Here is a 24,730-nt window from a genome sequence, read left to right as displayed (position 1 = left end):
TGCGAGACCCAACCATTTCTTTCGCTTAAACCCTAACCAAAACCCTCTGCTCCCTGCTCCTCCCAGCTCGCCGCCCGCCACCATGTCGATGGCGGTGGCCGCCTCCCTCCGCTCCCTGGCGCGCCGCCGGCCCCGCCTCCGCTTGCCCGCGGCGCCCCTTGCCGTCCCCGGCGCCCGCGCGGCATTCCTCTCCGGCGCGGCCGAGGAGGCGGCCACGGATGCGGCGGCGCCGCCTCCTGCCCCGGGGCGGAAGGTGCTGGAGAGCTTCCGCGAGGAGTTTGAGATCGGGGGCCGCACAATCGCCTTCGAGACGGGAAAGATGGCGCGCTTCGCGAACGGCTCCGTGGTGATCTCCATGGAAGACACCCACGTCCTCTCAACCGTCGCCGCCGCCAAGTCCAACGAGCCCGTCCGGGACTTCCTCCCACTAACTGTACGGTCCTTCCCATGGCCTGTATAATGTGATTGTGATGTGTGATTTTAAAGAGCGTTGAATTCTACAAGGAATGCCCAGTTCATCTGCCCCCACTTATAAATCCTGCAATTTGATATGGTTATGTTATGCGAGCATAAACAACTTTCAGTTGATGAATCATGCTTGATTTGGCTTCATAAGGATTAAGGAAACTCCAGATTTTATACTGCCATAATTACATCCGCCTCCATACTCACATTTGAGCTTTGATGTTTTAAAATTTGCTTCATGTTTTACAAGCATGTTTTTGATTGCCGAATGATTAGTTTTTGTTCTTAATCATGCAAATAGGCACACAACTGGCATCAAGAATTTGGTGAAACTGATTCCAAGTAGGCAGTATAATCAACCTTTTTTTAGTGCAAGGATATTTGAGTTTGAAATGTCGCAAAAGCTCCATCTAATTAACAAGCTCTTTATCCTATGCGGTATTTTAAGTCTAAATTATAAAAAAATTGTGATGATTTTAGAAGTTCAGGGTCCAAAAGTTATGTTCTGTGTGATCTTGCATTTTTAATGCAATATTCTGTCTTATATTTATCTTTTGAGTACTATTTGGTTGTTTCTTCGCCCCAATGAAGTTTTTCTTTTTGGGTGGCTGTAGGTTGATTATCAAGAAAAACAATATGCGCAAGGTGTTATTCCCACAACATATATGCGCAGGGAAGGTGCCCCTAAGGAAAGAGAACTTCTGTGTGGGCGTATAATTGATCGACCTATAAGACCACTGTTTCCTCCTGGCTTTTACCATGAAGTTCAGGTATTCTTTCTTATGATAAATCAAATTATTGTAGTTTGAACAATCATTGGAACTCATTGATAAAATCACACATCCTCTTTTTTAGATCATGGTAAATGTTCTTTCATCAGATGGAAAGCAAGATCCAGATGTGATGGCTGCTAACGCCTCTTCCGCTGCATTAATGCTATCTGATATACCTTGGAATGGGCCGATTGGAGTAATACGTGTTGGGAGAATTGATGGGAATTTTGTCTTAAACCCTACAGTCGATGAGGTAAATTTTGATTGGTTTACTGACACAGGGAACAAATTTGTTGTATCCTGTAAATTGTGCATGTACTGTTTTCATGATGTTGTGCATTTATACTGCTTGTGGACCTTATATTTCCTGGTAGCATTTCATAATGGATCTAACTTAATATCATACTTGGGATCATCTGCACTACTACAAATTTGTTCAGTTGACTCATATTTTTTTATATTGGACGGTGCTTTGCAGCTAGGTTTGAGTGATCTCAATCTTGTTTATGCATGTTCACGGGATAAAACTTTAATGATAGATGTACAAGCTCGTGAAATAACTGAAAGAGATCTTCAGGCAGGAATGAAGCTTGCACACTCTGAGGTAATCTTATTTATCTTTTATTTTTTGATCCATTGTGAGTATAGTCTCATGCATTTATTATTACTCAGGCAATTAAATGTATTGACCCTCAAATAAGATTGGCTAAGCGAGCCGGTAAAGAGAAGAAAGAATACAAGATATCTCTGATTTCAGATACATCCTACGAGAAAATTAGAACATTATCAGAAGCACCCATTGAGGAAGTCTTCACTGATTCATCATATGGCAAGGTTATTATATTTTATCTTATGCTTGGTGGAGGGGAAGCCAAAACATTCGATGTTGATCAACATTTACAAACCCCTGCCACCAGCAAGAAGTGCAAAGTGTTTTTTTTCCCTTCACAGCATGGATTTATTGGATATTTTCATTTCAGTTTGAGCGGGGAGAAGCTTTAGAAAAAATCACACAATCTGTGAAAGCAAAGCTTGAAGAAGAAAACGATGAGGACAGCTTGAAGTTTCTTTCCAAGGCAGTTGACACAGTGAGGAAACAGGTAGGCTACATTAATTTCTTTGGCAGAATCTTGCAACAAAAAAGAGGGAAGAAATTACTCAGCATTGAATGCATGCTGTTACATGTCTGTAGCTTAATGTATAATCTTAGTCTAATGATTTTACTCAAATTTCTGAAGATGCTGTACATTAGTTCATGGGAATTTCTGAATATTTGGGCAAATTTATTTAAGTGACACCACTTGATGCTACTTTGTTCATTGCTATATTCTTATTGGATCACTTTCGCTACTTTGATTGACAAGGATTTGTGTCGAATTGTGCAGGTCATACGTAAAAGAATAATTGAGGAGGGACTTAGAGTAGATGGTAGACAACTTGATGAGGTCAGACCATTGTTTTGTGAAGCCAACACATATCCAGTATTACATGGATCTGCCCTGTTTTCACGTGGAGATACACAGGTGCTCTCTATCTCTATATCCTTAACTCTACAGTGCATTTTGGAAATCACTCCCTCAGTTTCTACGTGTTTATTACAAACACACGCTAATGTTTATGCCTGGTGGACACACACAAGCACAAAAATAACAAGTAGTATTTGGTCGATGCGACCACACTAGCCCTCATCGTTTTCTCACATATATGTAGCTGATACAGGGCTTGCACGCTTGCCCATTATAATTAATGCAGTCAATGCCCATATGATCTGCGTATTATTCTCTTCAACAAGCTAAAATCTAGCCAGCACTAATAGGAATGAACTAGACACTAGCTGACCCTGGGCACAACTCTCTAGTAACAAGATTAATGCTAACAGTCCACAGTACCAAATGATAAAACAACACATACACACAGTATTATTTGCTTAACTTTGGAGGAACTTAACATATTTTTTGGACCAAGTTGTTGCATATATAATCATGCAAATAACCAGCACCATGGTTGTAGGTTCTGTGTACAGTTACCCTTGGTGCTCCTGGTGATGCTCAGCGACTGGATTCAATTGTTGGCCCTCCAACAAAGCGTTTCATGCTTCACTATAGCTTTCCACCATTTTCGATAAATGAAGTTGCCAAACGTGGGGGCCTGAATCGACGGGAAGTTGGACATGGTACACGCTTTCTCTTCCATATACTAAATGAACTATCCTGAAGTTAGTTAAAGGAATATGTCTGATATCCTCGCCCAATTTGGCTCATATAGAGGCTTATCAATGTGATATAATTAATCTTTAATTGGTAGATGAAGTAGTGTGCCCCCTCCAATTTCTTTTTATAGGGTGTATTCAAGATTTGCAGTCTTTAGAAACATATGTTGACCACAAGTTTCTCTTATAATCAATTGCGGCAAAATCAATGTTGTATCTGTTCATACAACTTTTGTATACTAGGCATGCGTATAAAACTAATTGTCCGTCAACTTTTATAAAGTTCGACCTTTTCCCTCAAATCCTAATATGTCATATGAAAAGTGGAGGAAGTAGCAGTGTTATATTACTCCAGTCCAAAATGTAGGTTGTTTTAGTTTTGTCCTAAGTCAAACTTCTCTAACTTTGATCAAGTTTATAGAAAAATGCACTAACATCAACAACATCCAATTAGTTTCATTAAATCCACCATATAGTATGTCCTTATAGTGCATTCATTTGGTATTGCGTCAAGTTTATAAGTCAAACTTCGCTAACTTTGATCAAGTTTACAGAAAATGCACTAACATCAACAGCATCCAATTAGTTTCATTAAATCCACCATGAAGTATGTCCTTACAGTGCATTTATTTGGTATTGTATATATAAACTTGGTCAAAGTTAGAAAAGTTCGACATAGGACAATACTAAAACGACATATTTTGGAACAGAGTAGAGTCTGGGGAACTTCAAATAGTGCATGAAAGCTTGAGGATTTGGTGTGGTTTGGGCAAGATTGGGCTACTATGGTCTGTTTTAAATTTGGATAAAGCAAAATGAATACCAGCACTGCAGTTATTTATTTTGTACCATTGTGCAGGCACTCTTGCGGAGAAAGCATTGCTCGCTGTGCTTCCTCCAGAAAGTGATTTTCCATATACTGTTCGGGTAAATTCAGAAGTCATGGCCTCTGATGGTTCGACATCAATGGCATCAGTATGTGGAGGTATGCAACAAACCATTTTCTCTTATAGTGGCGCTGTACTTCAGTTTGCAAGACCACATGCTTCACTATCCTAAGAAATATATTGAATCCCTTGTTTTCTTTTTTTAACAAAGCGAAGCTTTTCATTAGCACCACCCTTTTCCTTTCTGCCATAAATGCAAGGAATCTGCTTTTGATAAAATAATAATTTGTTTAGCTCATGCTCCCTCCATCCCAAAAAGGAATATCATTATAATTTTGTCCTAAGTCAAACTATCTCAAGTTTGACCTAGTTTATAGAGAAAAATATCAATATTTATGATGCCAAATTGGTATACTATGAAAATACTCATCGTAAATCTAATGCTGCTTAATTGGCACCACATATTGGTCCTTTTCTGTATTATAAGTTGGTCAAATATTAGATGGTTTGACTTCGGACAAAGCTAGAATGCCATTCCTTTTTAGATAGAGGGAGTATTTTCTTATTTGATGTAAATTACCTTTTCATTGTTATTGTGACACCCTTGAACAGCTAGAAAATTATTATTTCTTTCTTAATGTTCATTCATTTGTAAATGTGGTTTCACAGGAAGTATGGCTTTGATGGATGCTGGGATACCAGTAAGAGAACATGTAGCTGGTGTTTCAGTAGGTCTTGTAAGTCAAGTAGATCCAACAACTGGAGATATTTCTAATTATCGCATCTTAACGGATATTTTGGTAAGTGTTTTGATGCACTTCATTCAAAGGTTTTTCAGTCAATTGTATATTCTGTTTCCACAGAATGAAAAGGATGTTGATGCTCAACTGAACATGATAATCATTTTTTGTCAGGGTCTTGAAGATCATTTGGGTGACATGGACTTCAAAATTGCAGGAACAAGGAAAGGTATTACTGCTATTCAGCTGGATATAAAACCTGCTGGAATACCATTGGACATAGTATGTGAAAGTTTAGAGCCTGCACGGAAGGCTCGTACTCAAATCCTTGACCGCATGGACCAGGAAATAAGTATCGCACGTGCTATGAATGATGGAAGTGCCCCTCGATTAGGTTTGTTAATGTACTTGCTTGTTGTTTTGTCACAATCCTGATATGATTAAGGTCAGAACTGACCCTCTGTTTGCAGCTACACTGAGCTTCAGCAGCGATTCTCTTAGGAAACTGCTTTTCCACAGGAAGAAAATTGAGCAAGAAACAGGTATCAAGCTATCTATACACCTGCCTTTGTTCATGTTCTTTCTTGTGCTCTTTTGTAAGATACGATTTATTTATTTCATCGGACAAGGTATTGGATATTGGTGCATATTTTGGACATTACCTGTTGTCAGGGGTGAAGCCAGGAACTTGATTCTTGGTGAGGGGGGGGGGGGGGGGGGGCGTAAGAGAAGTGCTTTTCATCTGCAAATTCGTAAGGAGTAAAAACAGGCATTTTCAATAGCTGACTAGATGACTGGATGAAGGGAGAAAACAGTGGGGTATCAAGGACAGCGAAACTAATCCATCCTCTACCATTTGGTGATTAGATCAGCTATGTGCTTAACATGACTTTATATGGCAATGAGCTGCACATATTAAACTAACTGGGAAACATCTTGGTATAGATGGTTTCATTTGATTTTATATTCCAGGGTCTGTCCCATTTTTCTTTAAGCTGTGACCTTTTGTTTTTTTTGCACTGGCTATACTTATGCGGGCTTTGGGTTTGCACCTCAGTGTGATAAACCAGTGGCACAAAACATGGTTCATCCGTATAATTAATTACATGTTTCAATTATTGAGCATTTTTTATATAACTATGCTGGGTTATATTTCTTCAACTACTGGGTGTTAATTTCTCTCTTCCATTATTAGGTGCACGGGTATCAGTCAGTGATGGTACAGTCACTATTGTTGCTAAAACCCAACCTATTATGGATAAAGCTATTGAGAAGGTACTAGTTCTTATGACACCCACTTATGATAGCGCTTGATAACCCTTGCTTACTGTATACATAATCCCCTTTTGTGCTAGTTAAAATGCTAAGTGCAAGCGACTGGGAAGAAGAATATTCATATAATGAAATCTACCCTTTCTTTTAAATGCAGGTTGAGTTTCTCGTGGGACGTGAAATTGAAGTTGGTCGGACATACAAAGGAACTGTTTCCTCAGTTAAGGAGTATGGCGCTTTTGTGGAGTTCAATGGTGGACAGCAAGGCCTTCTTCACATTTCAGAGCTGTCACATGAACCGGTACTTCTCTTGTGAATCAGTTTTACTCAGCTCTGTTAGTGCACCTCTATGGTTCCAGACTTACTGGATGCTTATTAGAAGTAGTTAAATATTTGTTTCTCGAATAGCTTTCTTTTGTTTTGTCTTACTTATTGGGTTGAATACTGACAGACCAGCTTTTCATCATTTTTAACTATTATTTGTGTATTTTGTTTTGTTGTCCCCCCCTCAGGTATCAAAAGTCTCCGATATTGTAACTGTTGGCCAATCGCTCTCTTTGATGTGTATTGGACAGGACGTGAGGGGTAACATTAAACTCTCACTTAAGGCAACCTTACCCCAACCACGTAAGAAGAAGGATTTAGAGAGTAAAGGTCCTTTGCCAAGTCAAGAAGTAGGCTGGGCTGCTGTAGAGAACATGCCCAGTGTAGGTGCTGATGCTGAGCCATCCAGTAGCAAACATGAAGATGGCACAGCTGAGGAGGCACCTGCATTTTCCACTCCTTCAGTTATAATACGAAGTGAGGCTGACTGTGATGCTCAAGATGCCGCAAATGGTCCAAAGAAGCGGGCAAGGGTTTCCAAGTCATCTCCTAGACCATATAAAGCACCCAGCGAACGTCAGGAGGTTAGGACAGCTACCGCTAAGAAAGCCCGAGGTGCTACCAAGAAAACTGATAAGAAAGTAAAGATTGAGGAATCTGGGAGTAACAGCCTGGAAACCAGTGGGTCAGAAGAGGTTCCAGAACCAACTGCTAGCAACACTCTGGACCTGAAGCAGACTCCGGTGAACTTCCAATCTGGGTCTATGAAGTTGGGTGATGTGGTTACAGCAAAGGTCTATCAGATTCGAGCCTTTGGACTAGTACTTGAGCTGAGCGATGGAGCACGCGGAATGCATAAATTTGAGGTAACTTCATATAACTGTTGAGGGTTCTTTCCTGTTCATACCAACATTATGCAAGTGCTTATTCTGGGGCATTTGTTGCATCTATTCTTTTTATTAATAGTTGTGCCACTATGTTCATGATTGTTAACCCTTGAATCCTATTTTGACCCTTTTCAATGAACTTCTGTTACTGAAATTATGGAGCATTTGTTGCAGGCAAATGGTCAAAAGGAATTTGAAGTTGGACAGGAACTACTTGTGAAATGTGCAAGTTTCAACGCGAAGGGAATCCCAGTCTTCTCGCTGTTGGACTAGTGGACAAGGGAGACCAGACACCTGTAAATGTGTAGCAAGCTAGCAGCTGATCTACCAACGTGAGGAACACGGGGCTAGCGAAATTTTGTTCTTTAGCGGTTGAAAGCATTGTCCTGATTTTTTCCCCCGACATACAAGCATGAACATAATGGAGTTAAAATTAGGTCCAGAGAATCACGTGAAAGTTAGCGTACGAACCACCCGGCGTCCTGAACCTGCTGCAGCAAATGTATATTACTAGGGCAAGGTTGCTTATCTATATACTGATTTAAATAATCCAGACGATGAATACCAGTTCTTCGTAACACGTACTTATAGCAACTCCAAAAGGCTGGATACTTTCTCCACCTAAACTCCCTCGAAGGATACTCCCTCGAAGGATTCGCGACGCGAAAAAAACACTCTAGGCCCCGCGTATATTTGCAGTGCCCGGTCCTCCCCAATCCGCCCCCGACCTCTTTCCCGCGCGCGTGTTTTTTCCCCGGGCGCGCGCAGCAGGGCGCCGGATGTCGCGCAGTGGCCGCCCCGCAGCGCCCGCCGGCCGCGCACCCGAGCAGCCGGACCTTCCTGCGTGGCCCCTTCCCGCGCGCGCAGCGGCGGGGGCGGGGCGAGGGGCGGAGGGTCAACGCGCTGCTCAGCTCCGAGTGCTTCGAGAAGGAAGTCGCACACCTCAGGGACGCGCTGCGCCGCGCCAACCTCGTCCTCGGCGCCGTGCCCGCCGGGGCTGCCGCCAGCATCAGGATCGGGAACCAGCAGATGGTGGTGCAGATCAACCAGATGCAGCGCCTGGCCGCCGACCTGGCCAAGCACCTCGACGAGCTCAAGTACTACGAGATGGTACACCCCCTTTTGCCCTCCCTCCCTCCCGTCTGTTCCTCAGTCCGCCAGCGAGCCTTTGCAAGAACGGGGGAACTACGGAGCCAAGGAGACTTATTTTTGGCCCCTTCTCAATTTCTTTTCTTCAGATCTTCAGATCTCATGAAGGGGAGATAACAAGTGCAGTTGCAGTATCTCAATTTTAGATAGTGATGAATGAACACTACTTTGTTGTACATGATCTGATACATGATGTAGCACGAGAAGTCTCACTACATGAATGCCTTACAGTTGATGGCTCAGATCTTCAAAAAATCTTCCCATCAGTTCGTCATGTTGGCATCTGGACTGAGTTGGTTTATAATGAACAGAACATAGAACGTAGTATAACTTTTGAAGAAAAGCAAGATCAAATTCAGAATAATGTTATCCTGACAAGCTTGGAGAGTTTAATGCTGGTAGGTGTGTATGATGAGAACTTCTCGACAAAATTTGTGAAGATTCTGGATCAATTGCATTATATCCGAGTACTTAAGATATCAGCAATGCCCTTCAATGCTGAAATTTTGCTATCCAGTGTCAAAAAGTTCATCCATCTTCGCTATTCAGAGCTGAGATTTGATTCTGACTTGCATAAACCTTTGCCTGATGCAATATGTAAGCTCTACCACCTACAGGTATTAGATGTTAGACATTGGAGAGGTCTGGATGACTTGCCAAAGGGTATGAGTAATCTTGTCAACCTACGCTGTCTGTTTGTTCCAGGGTCAGGATCATTGCACTCGAGTTCGCCATTGGCCAGGCGCTCGGTGGCCACATGCGCCGCCACCGTGCTGCCGAGGCGGACGGCGGCAGCAACAACGGCCTCGGGCTAGGCCTCAGCCTTGGCAGCGGACTCAGGCAGAAAGACGGCGGCAGGAAGGTGATGCCGGCGGCCAAGGTTGTGCTAACCAAGTGCATGGAGTGCTCCGAGAGGGGAAGGAAGGTGCCTGGTGTCATGGGCCGGGAGGTGGGCAGGCTAAGGGTCCAATAATGACGACGTGACTTTTTTAAAATTATTAAGGGTAGTTTTTAGCGTTTCAATGTGGATTGATATATTTTTAGGTGAAAGTTTTTTTAGTATAACCCCCAATACCTCGTTTTGGAGAAGAATATTTTAAAAACCTTTTGAAGTTGCTCTTATGCCTGCCTACAAGAGTGACGTTATTTGTGGTTTCTTTGCCTGAGAATTTTTCGCTGCACCTTTTCTCTCTCCTTTTTTTTTTATTAAACTCAGCTCATGACCATTTTGCGACGGCGATAGCCGATAGGTGATTCGGCAGGAAAAGCGCAAGAGCCAACAACAGATGAAGATAACAGCCGGCGAGTGGCTACGGATGCTCTAAAACCAGAGCACTGTCCATTCCCGATACATGATCCTATAGGCTGAGACGATGAGCAGCGCCGGCAGGCGGCGGCGGACCACGAGCTCCATAACCCCGTCCCCGACCTCCTCTTCGTCTTCCGGCAACCAAGAATCGCGGCCCTCCCAGTTACCCCAGTGGAAGTTCTCCCAGGTCCTCGGCGAGCTGCCGGCGCCCGCCGCCGGGGGCCACCGCAACGGCCCGGCCGCGCTCCAAGATGACGGTACCTGTCAATACCAAACTCAAAACGTCAGAACCCACATGTATGTTGCAGATGAAATAATCAGTGCTTTACTTGCACGCGTGTCGCAGCGGACGAAATCTCGGCCATCGAGTTCGACGGCCGCGGCGAGTACCTGGCCGCCGGTGACCACGCCGGGCGCGTCATCCTCTTCCGAAGGACCGACGACGACGACGCGCCCCCGCAGGCGTGGCCTCGTGCCGAGCTGGAGCGCACGGACTACGCCGTGGCGCCGCCGCCGAGGTACAGCTTCGCGATGGAGTTCCAGAGCCACGAGCCGGAGGTGAGGCACCGGTCGATCGAGCTGTTCATCAGATGAGCAGGGCGAAATCTTACTGTAAATCTAGCGCACGCACTCCGTTGATGATCCCCTGCCGGTACTTGGTACACAGTTTGACGTGCTGCACAGCCTGGAGATCGGCGAGAAGATCAAGAAGGTGAGGTGGTGCGCGCGGCCGAACCACCGCTCCCTGTGCATGCTCTCCGCAAACGACCGCACCGTCAAGCTCTGGAAGGTACCGAACGCGGCATAAATGACACGGACAGAAGAAGGATTCGAGTATAATGACGCTGTTGCTTCAGGGCAGGTCTCGGAACGCAAGGCGCCGAAGAAAGGGGACGGCGAGCGGCGCCGGAGCACCTCGGCGTTGCCTCTGCAAGAACCGCACTCTGAATGGGCGGCCACGAAACACAGGGGTTCGTCTGCAGATTCCTCTGAGCTAATTGAAAAGGTTTTCTCTCTGGATTCTTCAGCGTTTGTAGTTGTGGTGTTTGATCTGCCGGGCGCATTTGATCGATGTAGTACTGGGTGATAATGATACTGAGATGTTTATGAATTTTTTCTGTCATGCTTGATCGATCAGATAGGTGATGTCGGAGATGGGTACTCTGCAAAGTGCCGGAGAGTCTTCGATCGTGCTCACGAGTTCAACATCAACTCCATCTCGAATAACTGGTAGGCTAATCTTATTCTCGCAGGTTCATTCTGCCCCTGGACCTCTGATTTTTTTTCTAGGCAAAGCAATGGCAGTACTTGTTAATGTGCATACAGTGACGGGGAGACGTTCGTGTCCGCGGACGACCTGAGGATCAACCTGTGGCACCTGGAGGTGACGAGCCAGTGCTTTAACATCGTCGACAAGAAGCCCGCGGACATGGAGGATCTCGTAGGTGATTTGGTCATTTTTTTTTACCATCAAGTAGTAACACTTGTCAAGTTCGTGAATGTCAACAATTGGTCACTAGCAAGCACTGACGCTTGACTATGCTGGATGATGAACCAGAGGTGATCACCACGGCCGAGTTCCACCCGTCGTCCTGCAGCCTGCTGGGCTACGGCAGCTCCAGCGGCCTCGTCCGGCTGGTCGACCTGCGGCGGTCGGCGCTGTGCGACCAGAGCGTCAGAACGTGAGTGCCCTCTGCATTTCCGCAACCACCCCTCGATCTCAACTCTCGACGCTTATGCTTCTTAAGGCCACTCGTTTTGCAAGACTAAAACCATCACTCCTGAATTGAACTATCGCTTACTGAACAGATTCAAGGATCGCCAGAGCCGACCTCAGCCCAGCACATTTTTCACCGAGATAATCTCTTGCACCACCGATCTGAAGTTCACTGGCGAGGGAAGATGCCTTCTAACTCGAGACTACATGAACCTCAAGGTGCTATGAAACTCCATTTGTTCCAAGCATACCAACTATACAGCTACCTGTTGTTAGCAAGCAGCAACGCAGCAACGGTTCACCCTGAAGCCTCACTGTTTGCAGCTCTGGGACTTGCGGGTGGAGACCTCACCCATCGCCACATACAAGGTGCACGAGTTCCTTCGCCCAAAGGTACATATACTTCATGCTTCATCCAACATGGAAATAATTCATTATCAGACGTTGCCTTCAACAGTTTGTCAATTGAATCTGTCCAAATTTCAAATAAAAGATGACAGTATCAGAAATGTTCCTTGTCTGCTGATGCTGCAGCTGTCAGAGTTATACACCGAGGACTACATTTTTGACCGGTTCAGCTGCTGCGCCAGCAAGGACGGGAGCTACTTCGCCACTGGATCTTACAGGTTCTCACTACTGAAACGCATGAGCACAGAGTGTAGTGATCTCATTCTCCCCTCCTTGGTCGTTTCCTGATTTCCTCATCGTTCTTCTGGCTCTTATGATAAGCAGTAATACGTTCAAAGTTTTCTCCCGTACTGCTGCGCAGACCTCTGGCACTACGTTGGAAGCTAGCACCAACCCTTACAGGTATTTGCTTCAAACATCTATGTTTTTCCATCTCTCGCTTTGAAAGGACAATCTGGAGTACTGTTTATCATAAAAAAATATTGCGGATATGTGCTATCAAATATAACATGAAACTAAGGTGGTGTTTGATACTAGGTGCTAAACTTTAGCAGCGTCACATCGGATGTTCGGATGCTAATTAGGAGGACTAAACATGAGCTAATTATAAAACTAATTGCAGAACCCTGTGCTAATTCGCGAGATGAATCTATTAAGCCTAATTAATTTATCATTAGCAAATGGTTACTGGAGCACCGCATTGTCAAATCATGGACTAATTAGGCTTAATAGATTCGTCTCGCGAATTAGACTCCATCTGTGCAATTAGTTTTGTAATTAGCCTATATTTAATACTTCTTAGCATCCAAACATCCAATGTGATAGGTGCTAAACTTTAGTAGGCGTATCCAAATACCCTCTAAAGCAGCGAATGCCTTTTGCCCCTCTACTGAACTTTGCACTTTCGCCACAGGGTACAATCACATGCTCCTACAAAGATTCCGGTGCTCTTCAGCAGTTTCTCTCTTGGAGTTGGTAGAAAAGGTTCGGAAACAGCCATTTGCCAAGTTCTCCATTTGTGTTTTCAGTTAATGTCTCGGCGAAGTTATTGCCGGAGCTCATAGTGTGCTCTTGAAAATCTCTTGTCTGCTTGTCGTGCAGGTCAGGATGGTCCGAGGTCAGACGGCAAGGAGGAAATGCCATGCAACATGGCATCAAAGGTCACACATATAGCGTGGCACCCGATGGAAAACTTCATCGTTTGTGCAGCCAATAACAGCTTGTACATGTACCATAGATAAGCACATGTCCCTCCGTCCCAAATTGACTTTTCTAGGTACATGACTTTTGCTACGTATCTAGATATATTATGTATCATCTAGGTGCATAACAAAAGTTATAAATCTAAAAAATCCAAACGAATAGTAATTTGGGATGGAGGGAATATTTATTACAGAGCAAATTGCAGGGTAGCATTCATAACTGTTCGTGCCCAGAAAAGGAGATGCGTTGCCACGTTACAGTGCGTGTTTTGAGCACAATAACTGAATGTACATTGTTCAAGATCTCCCAGCAAATCAGAGAAAGGAAAAGACGCTCCTACAATTAAGAAAAGAGTCGCCGTTCTCGCTATCCTTTGGTTTCCGCAATATATCCTTGACATATTCCTCAATATTGAAGGGTTGATATGCAGCTCGGACTTCTTGCTTTGTGCATTGCTCAGCCTGGAAGCATGGAAGGGAACTGCTGAAGCTGAATTTCCTCTTCTCAGATGGGCTGTCACGTTTAGCTGCAAACTGAGGAGAGTTTTCGGCTGGAGTTCCTTTTTCGAAAGGATTTTCAACTGGAGTTCTGATCAAGATGTTGCTCTTCTCCAGCGGGCGGTCCTTTCCACCTGCAAGCCCAAGAGAGCATTCATCTAGAGTTGTCGTCATCTTGCTCTTCTCAGATGGGCTGCTACGTTTGGCTGCAAGTTGGAGATGAGAGTTTTCAGCTGGAGCGTTGATCAGGATCTTGCTCTTCTCCAATGGGCTGTCATTTTCACCAGAAAACCGAAGAGGGCTTTCGCCTGGCGTTGTCATTATCTTCTTCTCAGATGGGCTGTTCCTTTTGCCAGTAAACAGCATATTGGTTGGAGAGACCCTAGGCTCAGCAGGTTCAGAATCCATTGGCGTGACCCCGCCCGTGTGCAGACTGCTCTGTTCTACCCCAAACTGGTCTCTTGATGTTTTCATCTTCTTCAGTATCAGAGGTTCATAAGAGCTATCCATGGATTTTGACAGCACCAGAGTGGGGAAATCTTTGGATTTCTTGCGTATGTGATCAAAGATCGTGTTGCTTGTGGCACTTTTGCATTCTGCCTCTGCTGGTTCAGGAGTTGATGCAGCAGCTTGCATATCTAAACACGATAATGCACATTTCAGCAAGCTAATAATAAAATACTAGATTTCAAAGGAAGGAGCACGAATGAAGCATAAAGTGCACATAGCTATATACTGTTCGCAGCATTGTCTTACCTCCGTACTCTTCCTCAGACAGCAGATCAAAGCTGGGGACCTCCCTGTAATAATGAAAATACCATGTTACAAAATACTCACCTAAGGTTCAGAAAACATGGATTGATTGATATAGACTAAATAAGTACAGAGTTGTGAAGTAACTGCTAATTTGATACGTGCTGAATTTTTTTCACTTGTAGCTGTGAAGTAACATAATGACTAATTCCAACCTTCCAGATATTTGGAAACTACAGATTGCATATTCCCCAGTTTGATTAGTATTTTGGTTTATGCTGATGTCTGGCAATTAATTCCCAAATCATTGGCCAGCAAAAGAAAAAAAAACAAAGATTAACCACTTACAGTGAAGCCAAGTTGTTAAATTTTCTGGTTCCTTGTACATTATCAGCTTTCTCGAGAGCAGTGACAGCATCATCTTCTATGACATATACCTCTTTGGAAAGAGGGCTCTGTTCAGTGCGAGACTGAGATCGGCTTGTTCGAATTGTTCTGGAGCTAACCAAACAAATCTCTGCAGGAAGATTGTATGTGGGTTCAGCCTTATCTATCCCATGCGCTTTGGTGACATGCAAATCATCTTCTCTGCTGATTATATGCTTCTTGTGCACATCAAGACCAACTTCAACATAAAATGGAAGCGTAAACAGTGTGAGCATACACATGATGTGTGTATTAAATGTTTTAAAGAAAGCATTCTTGGTTGGTGATATTACCATATTCTTCAAATATTAGATCAGCCTTCAGAGTGACCCGTGCATTCGGGGGGCATGGCACAAAAACTTTTACAGAATATGGGCTGCATTTTAACAAATTGGCAGTGAGGACTGAGGAACCCTGAACAACTTAGGATTAAACTTAGGTATCTGAGAGCGCAGCTAGATACTTCTATAATGATATTAGTCCCAATTTGTTCATTTTTGCTATCATTGTGATCTGTTCATCTGTTATATGAAATAATGCTACTTCAGCTTATTTGTTCAGATGATGTTATATCCCTCTCATTTGACGGTGAAGAAGAATGGTCAAACATATCCTGGAATAATAAAGTTGAAAAGTGTTACCTGTGGAATTCTTGAGTCCTGGTGGCAACAACCATAAGAACAACAAACAACCATCCACATCAGTAGAAGAAGAAAAAATTGTCAAAGGTATCAGTTTGACAAAGAAAGGAGGGGGTACACTGACCTTATTTTCTCATGAAAGAGGATCACATTGTCTTCCTCCGAGCCCACAACCTGACAAAAGAATATTATAAAACTTAGTAGGTATTAAAAGCACTAAATGTTTGGAAGCAAAGCTGATAGGGTACCATGTCAGCAAAATTGCGTTTATTGGATTGAATTGCCTGTGATAGACGAGTCAGTGTTACAGTAATGGTCGATTTCCCCAGTCTGTTTCCAGCATCCTCTATGTGTATGTCAATTTTGGGTGGTAATGATGACATTAATTCCTTTATATGATTGCCAAATGGATAATTGCGCCCTGTTACTGATTCTATCTTTCTAGCATCAGCAGCTGCCAAGGTGTCAAAGTCACAAATTCCAGCACTCTTCAGAGCCTGTAGCAAGTGATCAACTCAAGCATTAATTATGCAGGCTGCGGATAGAGAAGTGTCTACATAACAATAAGAAAATTAATAACCTTTGCTGTTACAATTCCAATCCCAGGCAGTTGTTTCAGAAGAAATGGACTCCTCTCCCAAAGCTTTTGATGTAGACTATTTGCAAGGATCATAGAATTTATAGCAGATCTGTAACTCTTTTTGTATATAAAGTATTCTCTCATGCACCTGGCAATCCTACATCCATTTGAGCATATTGAATTCATCTCCTGCACGGGAAGCTCACTTAAGTCGAAGCTCACTTAAGTCAACATAGCAGGGGTGAAAATCAAGAGGTATTTTAAATTAGACAAACAAACAACCTGGTTGAGGGATAAATCATGGATCAGGGGATCCCCAGTTAAGCAGTCATTTGCTAGCAAGAATATTTTGTCTTCTCTTGTCTGAACACGCTTCTTCCTTTTTCCATTCTCCATGACAATATGGAAGAGGAGTCTACCATCTTTGTCAGTGTTTATGTCATTTAGAACCTTCTTCTCATTTCGGCGTAGTTGGATCCCTTGATATACCAAAACATAAATAAAATTAAAATGATTGACGCTTAATAACTAATTCAAAACATGTGCAACTACCTACAAGTAATCTCTGCAGAGTGACAGATGATATGCAATAAATCTTCCAAACTGCAACAGGCAGAAGCTTTGACGATAAGCTTCATTGTATCAAACTTCAGGTAGAATTTTGCCATCAGCTTCCCAGGTTCTGAGTATGAACAATTATAGATCTTAAAAGAGAGTCCTTTTGATGAAAAATTGCAAAATAGACACATGCGAATGGAGTGATTAATTGGAATACTACCATCCCTAAATAGCAGGAAAATATATATTTGAGGGAAAATGGATTCAAAATAATCGAATAATAATCCTGGTTATCACAGAATGTTAGACTCCAAGTAACATTCCTGCATGGCTGCATGTCAACCCTCAGAGTTGGGAGGAGGAAGAGATAAGGTGTATGCATGTCATTATCAGAATGTTCTGAAGGAATCGGCACAGTATTAGAACTGTGAAATAGGGTGCCCCATTTTCATATGGGAACCCTGGGGATTTAGACATACAAATCCAACAAACCCAGATCATGGGATAAGGACAACGTATCCAGACCAATATAGTCATGGATCTGGCTGGTTGATATATATAACATATATTTTAGTCTACAGTTTGTTTTGCATTCTGGGCTGGGTGCACCCAATGCATAAAGGGTACGGTGCAACAAAAAAGGCAGTATTTTATCACAAAAGATTGAGCATTGCAGTATATGACATCTTCTGATTGTAATTTCTGCATCTGCATAGTGTTTTACAGAAGAAAACTTTACCTAATGGTTGTAGAAGGAAAGCGTATTCATCTGTCAAAATCAGTCCATACTCTACCAACTCATGAATCTTCTCAACACATATACCTGTATATTAGATTGCTTAGGATCAAAGCATAAGGCATCATAATAGAATCATCAAGCCAACAAAGTCCAAAAGGAGTTACCTTGAATTTGCTTTTCAAGGAGATCTCTAGGAGTCCCCCTCTTAACTCCGTAGTTCTCAGGATTCTAGCAATATATTTCATTAAAGTTACTACATTCATTAAATTACATAGATTTTAAATGTTAAACAAGAGTGTATCCATACCTTCTTTATCCTGATGTACAAATATGAGCACTTGATCCACTCAATTGCCAAACTTATGTCAGCTACTGTCAGCTGAACAATTTCTGCATTTAGATGCTCCACTGCACATGGCAGCAACCTGGTGATAGTATAAATACTTGGTCAGAAGTATAAAATTGTATGCAGTGCATATCATAGTCATCTTTTAGGTGAAATATCACATAAAACACTAGTTTCTGATTACACATGAAGCACTTACTGAGACTCCACCATTTCACATCCATTTAGAAGGTTCTCATATAGATGAACCTAAAAGGAAAACTTACAGCATGTTAGTCCAATAACCCAGGAAATATTTTCCTGTCAAAATATGTCACAATTCACGAAATCTATAAGAGTGAAAACACAGGACGAATTACTGTTTCTCTTCTTGTCATAATTATAATTGTTCCAGTATCATCAAATGGTGGGCGTCCAGCCCTCCCACACATCTGCAGATCATCAAAAACAGAAGCTTTGTCAGAAATAAGAGAATAATCATATAGTATGTTTTATATTTAATACTCCCTCCGTTTCAAATTGTAGGTCATTTTGGCTTTCCTAGGTTCATAGTCTCATAGATAGTATTATGCATCTAGGTGCATAGCAAAAACTATGCACCTAGAAAAGCCAAAACGACCTACAATTTGGGAAGGAGGGAGTAGTGAAATTACTAAATGTGCTAACTTTTACTGTTCAATTTGTATTTTATATATATGTAAATTTCAATACCATCTTAGATTTTCATGTTGATGTTGATGTTATTTTAGGGAACTACTGTTGTTTGATAAACAACAGATTACAACAAAATTAATTACAGTACAAGCATAAGCAGAGCCACTAGTGAACTGAACTACATAATCCAGTCAAGAAATAAACAGAAAAAAAAAACTTGACGGGAAGGAGCAGACCGCACCCCGCTTTGATTGAAGAAGATGCAGGGCTCGAAGTCAAGAAATAAACAGAAATCTAAGAGTCTTGGTAAATGAATGTACAAATGTAGAGCCTCTTTATAAATGAATGCCTTTTTTCCAGGTAGCAAAGATATAAATTAATTAACTACAGCACTTAATTCATTGAAGTTTTTCAGTATACGTAAAATTCAACCTATATAGATAAGTTAACATATCCAGTACTCCTGCTCTTTCGATACAGAAATGCCAATGATGTATTTCAGAACCACCTTCTAATAAAGATTTTAGCATTTGAGTTACAATCACAGAAACAAATTCAGTAGTTTTTATGCCTCAAACCTGACCTATTAGTTTAGACAGAAGTAAAAGAAATATAGCAATGGACATACAACATTGAAGCTATATTTTAACCACACAAAATCACAGTAAGATGTGAAGCGAGATGGAATATTTATTATTGTATATCAACAATAATAGTTTATAGGACATATTGAGACTTAGTAGTACACCTGAAGCACCATGGACCTCTCATATTCTACATATAGGCCTTTCTCTTTGTTGCTGCAGAATAGAATCGATGTCAGAAACTAGAAGTGTAGATCAAGTTAATTGATGCCATATCTAAATTTTATTCTCACAAAAATTGTGTTGACTTTATGACAACTGTATGTGCTGGTAAGTTGACACCATGCGCCAAAGTATTTGTTGTGCATAGAATTTGAAGATCACCCTTGAGAAAAAGACCCTCAACAAGATTCCGATCTTTTAAGCAAAGACCACCATTATGAAAACCAACTGAAAATGGAATAGGATCACATCAGTTAAGCATTCCATTAAAGTTTTTAGGCCAAGTGTATCACCTAGCATGGGTATCAAAAAGACAACTAAAAAATTGGAGGTTGCAAAGTTAAGGAAGGTATTATGGGTGCCTAGGGAACAAGATTTCCAGACAACCTCCATGTACAATGCAAGCCTGCAGTTGCTTGTCACTACAGGTTAGAGAAGCCTCCCTTAGATGTTCATACTGCTGCATTGATTGCATAAATGGATTCGAATACCCAAGCGATGCTCCAGTTTGTGAAAGGCACTGCGCTGCTTCCTGTGCACCTTTTCTTGTAGAACAGAAAACAAGTGCAGACTTCCCTCTTGAATGTTGCATCAGGATATCTGTAATCAGTATTTCATTTCTATTTTTAGTACTGAAATTCTGATACTGTAATTTGCATGATGTGCAATGCAATTGAGGGATGGGGGGATGTTACTTACCGTAAATAAAACTTTGCAACCTCTACAAGTTGAACGAAAGAAAAGGAATTAAGTGGTCAGAATCGAACTTTAATTGAATGCTTAAAACTCACCACTAATTTTCCTCCTCTAATTGTGAAAGAAAGAACATTGGGATTGTAAAGATGCATACCCTCTCAAAAAGGAAGTCGTTTTTAGCTGGAGCATAACCTAAATAGCACAATAGTAAAAAAGAAAGAATTAGCAGCACAGAAATTGCTGATGAAGTGGCAGCTGAAAGATCATTGGAAAGGTATTAGGCAATTAGTACAGCATGTATATATATGTTCATAATTTTACCTAGTAGCATAAAAACGCAGGTTAATTCTATGGCTGAGAAAATCGTGGCTATTTCATACACACAGGTGTTTTGACATAAGTAAATCCAATGTAATTTGTGGCATAGAAAAACAGTCAAATCATTGTTGATGGAAATTGGAACAACCTAGCCTTTAATGACTTGGCGTTGATCCTTCAAGGCAACACATGATAGGGAGAGCATTTGCTGCCAGATTAGTTGAATAGTTTGCTGCATCATAATTAAGTCTGAGCAGTTCCAGGATAGCTAATCTTAAGGGTTGGCAAAGTATTTTATCAGGTTTTGCTATGTACGAGTACATGACATTTGCTAGCCTAGATTCTAGTATATAGGAAAATCGTACCAAAGACCTTGGTTGTCAACTTCACTGGCCTCATTTCTTCTCCAAATCTGCAAAAGCAGCATACCACAGATAAGTTAAATTTATTGGGAGTACTCCATAAAATCCTCAAGTAAATTTTGTTAGTCACCTTTTAACTCCTTCTGGGGGTGCTAGGAGCCACTCCGCTGAAATTTTACAATGTTAATGAGAAACATAATTTCCTTTATTGGAGTGTGTGATATGGAAAGGTAAATAGTATGTTAAGAACATACTGCAGAGATTTACAAACCTATGTCCTCAATATTAGGGATAGTGGCAGAAACAGCTATGAATCGAACATTAGCCAAAGGAGAAGATTTCATGTTGCCCTGTCGCGAAAGCATTTTAATTCTACTGATAACTGCTTCCAATGCAGCTCCACGTGGATCATTGAGAAGGTGAACTTCATCAATAAGGACAAGAGCAATGTCACTGAAGAAACCCAATCTACCATCTCTTACACCATGTCGGCTCATAGAATCAAACTTCTGCATGTATTACAATTTCAGCGAGAATGCAAGAAATTGGTTAGCAAGCTATCATCTTAACTTCCACATATCAAAATAAGTAGTGACATAGACCTCAGGAGTGGTGAGGATCAAATCAGCATCGTGTATGGCTTTATTGTTGTAGAATTCATTGTCACCAGTCATCTCCAAGCAATTGATCCCCAATGGGCCCAGCTTCGTGTTCCAGTCCCGCAGCTTCTCCTGCACTAGCGCCTTGGAGGGTGCAATGTAGATCTGCAGTGCCATTCCAGTGAAGAACTATCAGAACCCTAAAACCCCATTTACATTATAAGCCCCCTATGCTTTTTGAGGAAAGGCAGTCAGAAGGCACATACTGTTTTCAGAGTTCCTTTAACCAAATTGAACCTCAGGTCTGGTGAAAGGAACCTAGAGAGGAGCCTCAGGATGCAGAGCTCAAACAGCACGGTCTTCCCACTCCCAGTAGGTGCAGAGATAACCATGTTCACATCTGAGAAGAAGCACACATGGAAGCACTCGCTCTGCAAGGAATTGAAGTATCTGCAGAGAAACCAAAATGTTAATAAAATCCTACCCTTACAGCAGTCGATCAAAATGGCTTCATATTTCCCATAATCTCAACTCTCAAGTTGTTACCACTGTAATCTCATGCAATGTGCGAGACTATTACTCAATTCGAATCATCTACAAGGGGGTGCTGCAATCACACAACTGAACAAACACAGCAGTGCAGAAACACTCCGTATGAACACCAAAAAGTAAACGCAGAGCTTGAATGATCAGCACACGGGTCGCACCTGAACCCAAACACGGGGCGGAATGGCGGGGGCAGATCGGAGACACAGCGTAGCGCGTACGGGTCGACGAGAGATCCCATCGTCGGTCGGACGCTAAGCCGCACAGACTCGCCTCCTGCAGAATTCAAGTGATCGGGGTGAGCAATCCAGCTGGTGATCGGTGGCGGAAAAAAAAACCAGAGCGATCGATGATGAGAAAATCCGAGCGATCAGTGGCGAGGAATCCATCGCGGGGAGTATAGTCGAACACCTTGCGCGCGGCGCCGCCCGCTGGGAGCGGACCCGGCGGGGGGTTACGCGGCCGAATCGGCGGGCGGGAGCGAGAGGTTGGAGACGAGCGGGGGAAGGGCGCACTTACTCGCTGATGGGTGCGGGATCGGGTCGGAGGAGAGCGCAGCGAGATGCGGAAGCGGCTGCCGACGAGACGGCGGGGAGGAGGAGAGGATCAGAGGAGCCGCCTGCTTGCTTCGCGAGGGGGCTTAGCTGTGAGCGCAGCAGCGGGAGGAGACGCGCGCTGGGCTGATGGCGTTGGTTCGGTGGCGCCTCGAGGAGGACTGGAGGAAGGGGAGACGTTTGTGAGCAGGAAGCGATTCAAATTTTGCCGTGGGTTTTGCAGGCGGGATGCGTTGTTTGGCACGGCTGAGTGGCTGACGGCTCTGCCGAAAAGGTCAGGTCCAGACGTGCAGCCAGCAGCCGTGCAGGGTTCCAGACTTCCAGCATGCACGAGACACGACCCTGAAGATCATTTCTTCTTCTTTTTTTTTAAAAAAATATTCCAATGGCCATTTCACTTGATACAACTGACACCAACAAATTAGGCACCACAGCACAATGCATAACTCGAAAGTATCAATCCCAACCAATTACTAATTCCCGTTAAATCCATGACAGATCAAGGAAAACACTGTCAAACTCAATTGTGTCACGACACCAATCAAATTATGCTGCCACCGTGCAGGACATAGTGTGCTCGATCGGCACGTGACATGTACGTATATAAACTCGTGGCCGGCCGGCTGATGACGCTAGAAAAAATCTAGAGCCCCTCCCGGTCCATGGCGAGGATGGTGCTGAGGTTCATGGGGTGCATGTAGTCCGTGTCGCCGTTCATGAACTGGCCGACGATGATGCGGTTGGCCCTCTCCGTGGGGTGGAACGCGTCCCAGAAGGCGAACACGTCCCGGTTGTCGCACACGTTGGACGCCGGCGTGCACAGCCCGATCCCGTTGTACGGGCCCTGCCCGCAGCACGCCACCTGCACGTTCGTGAACCCTGCATGAAGAAAGCACAAGAGGATCAAGTCACCAACCCGAGCGCCGCTTGATTTCCCACGCCGGATCTGGAAAAAAAATCTTGGGTTCGGCCGCAGCACGTGACGACTACTCACCGAATCTCTCCGGGTTGTTGATGTAGTCGAAGTTCATGCGGAGGGTGTTGGCGGTGACGAAGACGTCGGCGCCGAGTTCGCGGTTGAGCCCCCGCGCCATGTCCACCAGCTGCGGGTTGAAGAGGTTCACGGCGCGCGTCAGCTCCGTGGCGCACTCGCCGTTCTGGCTGTGCAGCGCCAGCTCGGCCGGCACGCACCCCAGCGGCCCCGTCCCCGTCACGATCACCTTCCGCGCGCCCAGCTCGTACAGCCTCTGCACACACACACACACACACACACACACACACACACACACACACACACACGATGCACGCGGATCAGTCGGTGCCGAGCACACAGGTGACTCTCGCCTACTGAACTGATGGAGGCGGTGCAGCGCACATGGCGCGGCGTGCCCGGAGTGAATTGTACAGCTACGTGGAGACGAGAGAATGGATTTACTTACCAAGAGGATCTTGCGGTACTCGGAGACGATGAAGCGGACGTAGTCCGGGAGCGCATACTGGCGCGAGCGCACGGACATGGGCACCAGGTAGTAGTTGTTGACGAAGTCGTTGCCGCCGAGGGTGATGAGCACCAGGGCCTGGTTCACCAGCTGCGCCGCCTGCTCCTCGCCGATGAGGGCCCTCAGCTTCCGCTGGTACTCCCGGAAGTACTGCAGCTGGTCGCCGATCCGGATGATGTTCACCTGCTCGATCGGCCACACGCATGCATCACGACGCATGGGCGTCAGAATTATTTGGAGAGTATTCGTGACAGGGCAGCGACAAGATAGAATTGAGACGTACGAATTGTATCCCCGTGTCGTTGAGGATCCCGACGCCGGCCGACGCGAAGTTGGCGCCGACGAGCAGCTTCTCCCCTCGGAGCTCCGGGCTCAGGTACGGCAGCGCAGGTTCAGCACCGAGGTGCTCGCCTGAAACCAAATGTCAGTGCAGTGCAGTACGTAGCACACCAAGCTGATCAAGTAGTAGAGGCACTGGTTCTCTTACTGATGATGTCGGGGATGTTGAGCCCGTTGGAGAAGCGCCCCGTGGCGCGGTGCGTGGGGAAGTCGATGCCGTAGGGCGGCGCGTCGGCGCGCGCCGTGGTGAGCAGGTAGTTGTTGTTGCCGTTGTCCACGAGGGAGTCGCCGAACACGAAGAAGGCCCGCGCCGCGGACGCCGCCGGCGGCGCGGCAGCCGCCAGCAGGCAGAGGATGGAGACGAGCAGAGGCGCAGGAGCAGCGTCCATCGTGCAAGTCTCGTCAGACGCTAAGCTACGAGAGGAATGGCCAAGTGAACGGCGGCCTACGCGTGCTCAGGGAGGCTGCTGGAGG

General features: G+C 44.1%; 4 protein-coding genes across 4 annotated transcripts; 2 read left to right on the top strand and 2 right to left on the bottom strand.

Moving 5' to 3' along the window:
* LOC117862389 (polyribonucleotide nucleotidyltransferase 2, mitochondrial) lies at positions 1-8,137 on the top strand. Its single transcript, XM_034745851.2, has 16 exons — positions 1-433; positions 1,080-1,235; positions 1,321-1,491; positions 1,717-1,842; positions 1,911-2,072; positions 2,219-2,338; positions 2,624-2,761; positions 3,249-3,411; positions 4,307-4,432; positions 5,004-5,134; positions 5,249-5,468; positions 5,545-5,616; positions 6,270-6,349; positions 6,504-6,647; positions 6,859-7,536; positions 7,732-8,137. Exons 1-16 carry the CDS (start codon positions 83-85, stop codon positions 7,828-7,830), a joined length of 2,937 nt encoding a protein of 978 aa, XP_034601742.1. The 5' UTR covers positions 1-82; the 3' UTR covers positions 7,831-8,137.
* Positions 8,138-8,278: 141 nt separating this feature from the next.
* On the top strand, positions 8,279-13,562 carry LOC117862397 (serine/threonine protein phosphatase 2A 55 kDa regulatory subunit B beta isoform). Its single transcript, XM_034745862.2, has 13 exons — positions 8,279-10,272; positions 10,362-10,573; positions 10,683-10,805; positions 10,878-11,021; positions 11,154-11,245; positions 11,342-11,460; positions 11,574-11,697; positions 11,825-11,951; positions 12,057-12,125; positions 12,267-12,358; positions 12,465-12,542; positions 13,054-13,124; positions 13,242-13,562. The coding sequence occupies exons 1-13, from the start codon at positions 10,080-10,082 to the stop codon at positions 13,379-13,381; spliced, it is 1,584 nt and encodes a 527-aa protein (XP_034601753.1). The 5' UTR covers positions 8,279-10,079; the 3' UTR covers positions 13,382-13,562.
* On the bottom strand, positions 13,505-22,745 carry LOC117862374 (ATP-dependent DNA helicase MER3 homolog). The gene is made up of 27 exons (XM_034745832.2): positions 22,384-22,745; positions 22,026-22,140; positions 21,585-21,768; positions 21,322-21,483; positions 20,991-21,228; positions 20,850-20,886; positions 20,723-20,769; positions 20,194-20,231; positions 20,043-20,064; positions 19,731-19,943; positions 19,415-19,571; positions 19,286-19,337; positions 18,243-18,314; positions 18,083-18,132; positions 17,845-17,962; positions 17,702-17,765; positions 17,538-17,621; positions 16,797-16,922; positions 16,523-16,719; positions 16,241-16,429; positions 15,909-16,157; positions 15,785-15,834; positions 15,661-15,678; positions 15,313-15,395; positions 14,942-15,218; positions 14,597-14,640; positions 13,505-14,478 (listed from the first exon to the last, which is right to left on the bottom strand). Exons 2-27 carry the CDS (start codon positions 22,103-22,105, stop codon positions 13,658-13,660), a joined length of 3,672 nt encoding a protein of 1,223 aa, XP_034601723.1. The 5' UTR covers positions 22,106-22,140; positions 22,384-22,745; the 3' UTR covers positions 13,505-13,657.
* A 127-nt stretch (positions 22,746-22,872) lies between these two features.
* On the bottom strand, positions 22,873-24,730 carry LOC117862413 (GDSL esterase/lipase LTL1). The gene is made up of 5 exons (XM_034745882.2): positions 24,405-24,730; positions 24,201-24,328; positions 23,858-24,100; positions 23,413-23,665; positions 22,873-23,297 (listed from the first exon to the last, which is right to left on the bottom strand). Exons 1-5 carry the CDS (start codon positions 24,643-24,645, stop codon positions 23,062-23,064), a joined length of 1,101 nt encoding a protein of 366 aa, XP_034601773.1. The 5' UTR covers positions 24,646-24,730; the 3' UTR covers positions 22,873-23,061.

The sequence above is a fragment of the Setaria viridis genome, chromosome 1 (assembly GCF_005286985.2).
Source record: "Setaria viridis chromosome 1, Setaria_viridis_v4.0, whole genome shotgun sequence".
In the NCBI taxonomy this organism is placed as follows: domain Eukaryota; kingdom Viridiplantae; phylum Streptophyta; class Magnoliopsida; order Poales; family Poaceae; genus Setaria; species Setaria viridis.
The sequence above is the reverse complement of the archived record's forward strand: the minus strand, read 5'-3'. Positions and strand labels throughout refer to the sequence as shown.

Coding starts and splice junctions, on each gene's coding strand:
- LOC117862389 (XM_034745851.2), top strand. CDS start 83: ATGTCGATGGCGGTGGCCGCCTCCCTCCGCTCCCTGGCGCGCCGCCGG. Junction 2,339..2,623: donor TTGACACAGTGAGGAAACAG/GTAGGCTACATT, acceptor CGAATTGTGCAG/GTCATACGTAAAAGAATAAT. Junction 4,433..5,003: donor AATGGCATCAGTATGTGGAG/GTATGCAACAAA, acceptor GTGGTTTCACAG/GAAGTATGGCTTTGATGGAT.
- LOC117862397 (XM_034745862.2), top strand. CDS start 10,080: ATGAGCAGCGCCGGCAGGCGGCGGCGGACCACGAGCTCCATAACCCCG. Junction 10,273..10,361: donor GGCCGCGCTCCAAGATGACG/GTACCTGTCAAT, acceptor CGCGTGTCGCAG/CGGACGAAATCTCGGCCATC. Junction 11,698..11,824: donor TGCGACCAGAGCGTCAGAAC/GTGAGTGCCCTC, acceptor CTTACTGAACAG/ATTCAAGGATCGCCAGAGCC.
- LOC117862374 (XM_034745832.2), bottom strand. CDS start 22,105: ATGGGATCTCTCGTCGACCCGTACGCGCTACGCTGTGTCTCCGATCTG. Junction 21,229..21,321: donor TGATCCTCACCACTCCTGAG/GTCTATGTCACT, acceptor TAATACATGCAG/AAGTTTGATTCTATGAGCCG. Junction 16,923..17,537: donor TTTCCTTCTACAACCATTAG/GTAAAGTTTTCT, acceptor GTTCATACTCAG/AACCTGGGAAGCTGATGGCA.
- LOC117862413 (XM_034745882.2), bottom strand. CDS start 24,645: ATGGACGCTGCTCCTGCGCCTCTGCTCGTCTCCATCCTCTGCCTGCTG. Junction 24,101..24,200: donor ACGACACGGGGATACAATTC/GTACGTCTCAAT, acceptor CCGATCGAGCAG/GTGAACATCATCCGGATCGG. Junction 23,666..23,857: donor AGTACCGCAAGATCCTCTTG/GTAAGTAAATCC, acceptor GTGTGTGTGCAG/AGGCTGTACGAGCTGGGCGC.